Source organism: Prorops nasuta, unplaced genomic scaffold (assembly GCF_024137725.1).
Source record: "Prorops nasuta isolate Cenicafe-Biocafe unplaced genomic scaffold, Cenicafe_Pnas_1.2 PNAS00024, whole genome shotgun sequence".
Taxonomy (NCBI): Eukaryota; Metazoa; Arthropoda; class Insecta; order Hymenoptera; family Bethylidae; genus Prorops; species Prorops nasuta.
Window position 1 is genome coordinate 1722656 of NW_027116821.1, and position 8467 is coordinate 1731122.

Below are 8467 nucleotides of genomic sequence, written 5' to 3' on the forward strand. Positions count from 1 at the left end.
CACCCCTCGGCGGCGGCGGCGGGAAAAACGCACGGGATTTTGAAACAAAGGGTGGCGGTGGGGGGGGCGGGGCCTTAGGGGCAGGGCCAGGGGACCCCACCACCCACCCACCCAAAAACGGACACGAACCATATTTGGACATAACCATATTTGGTTCGGAACTTTTTTTTTGGACATGCCCATATATGGCTCGATCCTTATTTGGAATAACCCCCTCACCACTCTTCACCTCCCCTCACCTACACTTCATCCAGGTCCTGTCTAGCCTTACTACTGTCTAGCAAACTCTATCCATTTAGAATACACTTCTTGGGTCACGGACTCATCCCAATGTATTCCCGAGCACCATACATCTTGCATCAATCTTTTGATGTAAAATATTACCGGTCCTAACAGTCCTAAAGGGTCATATACTTTAGCGATTTCAGACAAAACATTTCTCTTAGTTAATCTTTCGACAACACGAATTTGCGCAGGTTCATAAATAATCTTATCTTCTTTCGCGCACCATTTTATGCCTAACGTCTTTAGCGTTCGATTAATTTCTATCGTAAAGTTTGTGTGAATTGATGATCGGTCAAGCTCCTTAATTATTTCATAATTATTCGACGCCCATAGCCTTATAATAAAACCGCCCTTTGCGAGAAGCACTATTATCTCATCTCTTATGGTTTTAGCGTCATTTATGGAATCTGCGCCCGTTATTAAATCATCCATATAGAAACGTGTTTTTAGAATTTTTGCGGCTCTAGCATAATTCTGTGACTCGTCGTCTGCCGATTTTTGTAGCGTCCTAGTGGCTAGAAACGGTGAAGACGAGATTCCAAAAACGAGAGTATTTAAATTGAAGTCCCTTATTTGACCGCCTTGACGCCATAAAATGCGTTGGTATCGTTTATCGTCCTCATGCATCCAGACCTGTCGGTACATTTTTGCTATGTCGGCTGTCAGTACATATCGATAAGTCCTGAACCTTATTAAGTGTGATACCAACCGATCTTGAATAGTAGGCCCTACCATAAGAGTATCATTTAGCGCGATTCCTTTATCTTTCTTTGCTGACGCATCAAATACGATTCGGATTTTCGTAGTATTGCTTTCTTCTTTGAATACGGCATGATGCGGTAAATAATATGTTTCCTCCGTTGTTTCTCTCGCGGGGGACAGGTGCCCTAGTTCTATATATTCAGTTAATATTTTGTCATACTGTTCCTTTAATTCCGTATTAGTACTCAATTTCCTTTTTAAGGTCAGTAATCGCCTGACCGCATTCAACCGTGACTCTCCTAAATTGCCCTTTTCTCGAAAAGGTAGGCGAACAATGTATCTACCTTCATAGTCTCGCGACACCGTTTTTAGGAAATGTGCCTCACAATCTGCTTCTTCTTAAGAATTGCTATTTTTTGGTGAAACTTCTTCCACGTTCCAAAATTGCGTCAACACGTTTTCTAGACTCGTTAAATAATTATATTGTACCGCTTGATTGATAAGTGGCGGACATCCCGCTATTACCCATCCTAGTCTTGTCTTTTGTAAATACAAGTCATTGCTGTTTGACGTTAAATTTATTTGTCCTATCATTAATAAGGATAAGGTGATGCCCGAGCCTATTAGGATATCAATTTTCCGCGGTATATGAAATTCAGGATCGGCCAAATTTATGTTTTTCGGAATTTTGATTAAATTACGAGGAATAGGTTCGCTGCGTATTAAGTTTGAAATTGTAGGAACAATTAGACACGTGATCGTTTTCGTATAATTGTTATGCATGGACTGAATTTTTACTTGTGTTATTCCCTTAGCAGCTGTATACATATCATCAATTGCATTGATATATATTGAATACGGTTCTATAGGTACATTCAGATTCTTAGCTAAAGATTCGGAAAGGAAATTGACGGTCGCGCCTGTATCAAGTAACGCGCGGCAACGTGTTTTCGCCTGGCCTGTGTTTACATGGATTAACGCAGTAGGCAACAGAGGTGACTGTATTGCATTCACTACACTATGGCCGAAATGGGATTTGAAATCTGACCTGACTAGTCATGCTTGATTCTTTGTCTCGTCAGGTTTAGTCTTAACTGTTTCGATTTCACTGCGGTGAATTAGTGTATTGTGTCGTTTTTGGCATATTGTACAACCTGACGAACGGCATGGCTTTCCCCTGTGGGATCGTAAACAATTAAAGCACAAATGGGCCTTTTTTACCGCTTCGATGCGATCCGGAATCGTAATTTCCCTGAATATACCGCACTTGTACAAAGGATGAACCTCTTTGCTGCATACTGTACAATTACGCGTTGTATTAGTCATGAAGGATTTATTGGGATATTGCAAACGCTTCTTTTTTGTTGGAATATTACCGCTTGTCGTGTCTAGTTCCGCTGATCTAATTCTATCACGGCGCGATGCACAAACTGCTAGTCTGTAAAGGAATTCATACATCTTGTCTAATGTAGGTAATTCTTCCCTCTCTAATGAATTTTCCCACTCTTTCAGAGTGGTCGTCGGTAATCTAGATTCTAATATGTGTATCGCTGTTTCAGCTGTCACGCTAACACCCAATGCGCTCAATGATGCCACATGTTGCTGCATCTCGTCAGCTAATTTCGAGAACCCGCTTGTGGATTCTTCTTCGATTTGCGGTAGCTCAAACATCAAAGAGATATGACGCGATACTAATAATCGTTTTACCTCATAAGAACGTTCTAACAGTTCCCATGCTTTCGCGTAATTTATGTCTGATATTGTGAATATACCGACTTTTTTCGCAGCGTCCCCAATCAACGCGGCCTTCAAATAATGAAGTTTATCCGTATCTGTTAAATCATCTCGTGTATCAATCATGCTATGAAATAAGTTTTTAAACGACAACCAGCTTTCATATTTCCCATCGAACGTTGGAAGTTTTACTTCCGGTAGTTTAATATGTCTACCTCTACCGTTATTCTCAGTATTCGATTGCCGACTACTTATACTAGGGTCGCTTGAAGTCTCCGTAAAATTGAGAACATTCGCTGAAATCAGCAGATTGTCAACCCTAGCTGCTAATTTGTAATACTTATCTTGTATGATCGCATACTCGGCATGGTGTGATTCTGATGGATTTAAGACTAATAGCTCATCGTTCGCGTCCTCGAATATGTGAAACAATTCTTCTAAACGTCTCATTCGCAGTCTAAGCGAAGAACGATCCGTTTTCCCCTCATTGAGTATCCTTTCTAGATGTTCTATTTGGGATTTTAGTGTTTCCCTTTTTTGTTTGATTAGCTGAATTCTTGCAGCCATTTTATATAGTTTAATAATCCGTATATGGACTTACTGCCTTGCTGACTTGTAGTTACCCTCTTTTCTGGCTTCCTCTCCTCCTGAAGGACTCTGATGATTATGCTTCTCCCAGAATGAATGGTCCTTTCTTGTTAAATTTTTCTTAATTTTGGTTCACTTTGACCTCACAGGAGGCACCAATTCCTGTTGGATTGGGTTATTCCAAAATAAAGAAAAAACGAAATCTTTTTTGGTAATTTCAATTAAGACTTTATTGTGATGTGCTCGACTGATATCGATGTACTGACTACGATCAGTTGGTCGTCCAGCAGCATTGGTCCCCCTTTTTTCTATTGGTTATCGCCCCTCCCCGCGTCCGGGGATTGCCAAACCCTTTCGGGTGTGACCGTGGGGTCTGACTGTTGTACACCAGTCGTGGCGGCAAATGGATACAATTTTGAATGAGATTTCGAATCAATTAGGCGTTTATAGTAGACCTTGGCTGCTGGGAAACTTATGCTACTTGACAGTTCTGTAGGGTGTTCGAAATAGTTTTTTAGATTGCCGATTTGTCTAGAAACACCTAGCTCCTTCCAAAGCTTTCTGTTTGATGAGCCAGCATCACTTATGATTCCATGTACACGAGCGTCAGCTTTTTCCAACAATGTTATTGCTTTCATGATTATGATAGCTAAATTTGTCCCTGTAACTGGGCCTCTTGAAGCAAAAACTGCGAAAGGCTGCGTGAACTTTAAGTAAAGTGATTGGAACATTAAAACTAGTCCATGATTGGCTTTATCCATTATATTTTTTGATTTCCATCCATCATCACCAAAATCAATCAGGCCTTTATAAGTTAAATTGACTGAGCCTACTGAAATACTCTCTCTTGTTGCAATTTCATCAAATAAAATAACTCCAACGCGTTCCATATCATTTTTTTGTTGAAAATGTTTTTTAAATAACTCAAAAAAGTTTAAATCAAAACCACATTTAGTATTAATTATTGACAAATATCTGAAAAAATATTTATTATTACCATTTATACTTTATACTAAAAATTAAATATTTTATTCAATCATGTTTTTACCTTTGAATGGTGCGAACACATGGTAAAGGTAATATTTTAGTACTTCTAATGAAGTCATATGTCATTGGAGAGCGCATATGCATTAGCATGCGCAAGAGCATCCATTCTTCTGAATATTTTTGACCATTCTTACTTTTTACTTTCGCATGTGCTAGAATTTCTTTGATAACGATGAATTCATTTTTTACAATATTTGATTTTTTTAGTAGATCTTCCAATGTTTGGCTATTCATTTTAGCCACGTGTTTCTGATTTTCTTTCAAATTATTTTTTAATTTAGGAATACGAGCTTTACTATATTTTTGGGCTTTAAGAGCTAAATCCCTTTTTCTTTTTAGCTCTTTCACTTTCAGCATTTTTTCTGGGGATAGCATTAAGCGCATCCTTTCAATTTTTATTCCCTTCATTAATCTACAATTCCTCTTCCTCAAAGTACTTTATAATCTTCTACGGAAGAAACAGGCACTAGTAGTTTTCACAAGGAGCAAGAAACAGTTTATGTGACATGTTGTGCCAGCAATATCTATATAGCTGATGGTGGAATTATTTACATCACGTGTAGAATTAACAACAGATAATCCAGAACAAACTTTTGTTGAGTCCAAATTATTCAACTTAACTTCTATTTCCTCAATGCTATTTACAGAGCTATTATAATTATCTAAAACACTTTCATTCAAAGGTTTGCACAACACATTAACTTTTACTTTTAAGTTCTCTTGCACAATAAGCTCCTTTAAATTGATTGTTATATAATTGCTTTCAGTTTTTATACATTTTAGTCTAACGAAGGTCTCAATCTTCACATTGTCAAAAATAACACTATTTCTAGTCCAATTGGGTGGTAATTTTAATGTTTTGCAAATTATTAAATCCGAAAAACAAAACTTTGATACTGGAACAGCTTCAACATGAGGTCCTGCTGCGAAAGATATATCTTCAGATGTTTGGTCAATTAATCGTACTTCTGAAGCTTCTGTCTATGGGAACTGCGAGGGTATTGCTCCTTTACGCAACCTTGGTTGTTTGTATTGTGACTGAAAATTTATATAATTTATGTAATTAAAATAAAATTTAATATCTTCTGAAAAGTTGGAATGAAAATCAAACTTTTCAATTCAATACTTACAACTCCAAGCAGTTGTCCATTAGCATCTAAAAGTTCACGTTTCCACAATATATCATTATTTGAAAAATGTTTTTCACAAAGAAACTGTCCTGACCGTATGATGAAATCTTTTCTTCGTATAGCTTTTTGCCATAAATTCACTATATCCCGATCCTTAGGCACAACAAAAAAGTGAACTCTTTCAGAATTGGATTTGTATCCAGATGTACACCAGTAGACATACTATGCCGATTCTAGCCCCCCCCCCCACTCCTGTCCACTCGGATGAGCCTGGTTGCGAGGTAGTGGGGGGAGCCAAGAAGTGCTAAGCGGTGGTGGTGGGGGAAATCGGAGGCTCCACGTGAGCTCGCAGCAGGTAGAGGCGAGAGGGTTGCGGGGGTGCGGGAGGATACTTGCAGCCTTTTGACGTCACACCCCCGCTCGTCTGACATCAGGTCCCAGTCGGTAAAAGCAGTTTCCTAGATGGTAAAACAGATTCTCTTTGGGGTTATTTTTTCGCTCGCATAACCTTGAATCTCTGCAACATGTTACTGACCCCGCTGAACCCGCTTTACCCCAAATGTAGCCTTGCCGTCAAGACACTACCGTATCTCTTGATGCAAAAAGCGTTAAGCAAATTTTTAATTATACTCACCAACTAAAAATTCTAAGCACACTAATAAGATAAAAGCTAGTCATTTCAATCACTCATCTAAAATTAATACTTCATCTTGAATCTTTGCAGCATGCTACTACCCCGCTGAACCCCCTTTACTTTTTATGCCCTTTATAAAAAATTATTGCAATAATATTTTCAATATATGTAGCTGCCAAGCAAATCCTGTACTACGCTCTATTTTGAGAACAATTTCACCATATTTGTAGCGAACTATGCAACAATGTATATTACAATAACCAGCATTTCATTAGCAATATGAAGGATATCTTTTTTACTGATAAAAGTGTAAATAGTTTGTACGTACTGTAACGTTGCGTTCCCGCAGCGTTACAATAGCTGCCATCTAGCGCTTTGCTAATCTCAAGCGCTAGATAGGCGGGTCGCGTGCGAACTAGGGAGTTATCAACCGATAAGTATTGATCTAGGATCGATAACTTGTCGGCTTCCTAGTGTCGCACGATGGGTGTAGCGGGGCAGCGGCGGGACAGGCGCAGGGCCTTACCTGCTTCCGCGAACTGCCCCGACACACGTAGTTTAGATGTCAAAGGTGACACATAGTGTTAGAGAGTGCCCCGCCGCCGATATAGTGCGACCCCACTGACAGCCGCCACGCCAAAGCTAGGAAAAGGAAAGGTGCAGCGACTGCCAGGGAGCCGCGAACCCATATTGGACAACGGGACACCCAAGCCCTTCGGGCCAGCCACCAAGGGCGAGAGCGAGAAAGGGAGAGAGAGAGAGAAAAGGAGAGAGAGAGAGAGAGCCGAGAGGGGGACGATAGAGAGAGAGAGAGAGAGAAAAGCGGGAAAGAAGAGAGCCAGCCCTAGAAAGCTGAAGTAAGGGTGATTATTCGTCTTGTATTATAGTCCTGTGACGTCCCGGGGTGTGCTAGGGCTTTAGGGCTCGTAGCACCGAACGGTTTTATAGGGAGCCGTTGGCCCGGCTCACCTGTCAAGGGTAAGCGGGCAACTTAGTGGAGTGGTCATTCCGTCGGACCTGTACATCGCGTCAGTGTGTGTGAAAGCGCGACTTAGTAAAAGTGTTCGCGATTACATCGACTCCGCGTGAGTTTGACCGTTGACTGGGACGTTCCTTTCAATCATTTCAAGGCCGCGGACTTAGTATCATTATCGTGAGGACTCGCGACCTTAGGCTTACGGAAGTAAACACTCCGGGTCGTTGTGGTGTTTAAGCGCGGGAACGGAGCGAGTGCGGGTAACCGTCGCGGGACGCGCACGCGCGGAAGGAGGGACTTATCCGCGTAGCGTCGAGTAGTAGTTAGCCTAGGGATCCGCCGGTGGCGCGCGAGTACCGCGTGACTCGGTGGGGCCGCCGCGAACGCCAACTAGTGGCTCGAGCGCGAGGCTAGCTAGTACGTCATCGGGACTTCAGCCGCGTTCGCACCACTTAGGCCGCGTCCACACGCAGGACCCAGCGTAACTCCCCACTACCGTGTAACGCGAAACGGACCTTGTATTGATTATTGATATTATAATAAAGAGAGTTTTACCAAAATTAGCGAGTTATTATATTAGCACCCCATCCCCAATAGCCGCGTACGAGGGTTAGGACCCCCTCTGTATAAATAAATATTCGGGTATTATCAAAAGTACATCGAAGGCGCCCGGGTCTAGTAGGAAGTCGCCTATTGGGACGCGAACGCGATCGGTGAGGGATCACTCCTCCCTCCCCTTCTATACTATCCCCAAGGATAGCCAGTAGCGTCACAGTACCAAACTTCAAGTAACTAATGTCCAAGGGATATCGAAGAGGTATAATACCTAGCACCTAAAATATAGTATGCGTAGCTCAGCCACAATAGTTTTGAAACATATATGATAATGAAAGAGAAATTAAATATGAAGCACCATATTTTTAATAAGTTCCTCCCACTATGGTCTGTAATTAAACTAACAATTAGGTAATACTTCATCTTCATTGTCATCTTCATTATCCAAAATAATTATCTCTTCATATAAAAACTCCACTTCATCCTCACTTTCCACAATTATCACTTCCATTTCTTCCTCATCGTCCTCCACAACTATCACTTCCGTTTCTTCCTCATAGTCCTCCACTACTAGATTCATTTGACGTCCTTCGTCCCTTAAAACCTCCTCCTCTTCATCATCACCATCATAACCATCGTCATTATCATCACCACTCATTTCCTCAACTTCTTCAATATCATTTATTAAAAATCTAATTATGGCCCCTAAATCTGCTCCAACACCAATTTCGTTTAAAAAATTTGTTATATCACCATCGACCTTGGATTCTCGGTGTAAACTATTATTATTATTATTATTATTATTATTATTATTAT

General features: G+C 40.8%; 2 protein-coding genes across 2 annotated transcripts; both read right to left on the reverse strand.

Moving 5' to 3' along the window:
* Positions 1–270: 270 nt before the first annotated feature.
* LOC136781818 (uncharacterized) lies at positions 271–2047 on the reverse strand. The gene is made up of 2 exons (XM_066740820.1): positions 2036–2047; positions 271–1212 (listed from the first exon to the last, which is right to left on the reverse strand). The coding sequence occupies exons 1-2, from the start codon at positions 2045–2047 to the stop codon at positions 271–273; spliced, it is 954 nt and encodes a 317-aa protein (XP_066596917.1).
* LOC136781819 (uncharacterized) lies at positions 2044–3288 on the reverse strand. The gene has a single exon (XM_066740821.1). It carries the CDS (start codon positions 3286–3288, stop codon positions 2044–2046), a length of 1245 nt encoding a protein of 414 aa, XP_066596918.1.
* Between the last annotated feature and the right edge of the window lie 5179 nt (positions 3289–8467).

What these genes read in the sequence shown, in the direction of transcription:
- LOC136781819 (XM_066740821.1), bottom strand. Translation starts at nt 3,288, where the DNA reads ATGGCTGCAAGAATTCAGCTAATCAAACAAAAAAGGGAAACACTAAAA.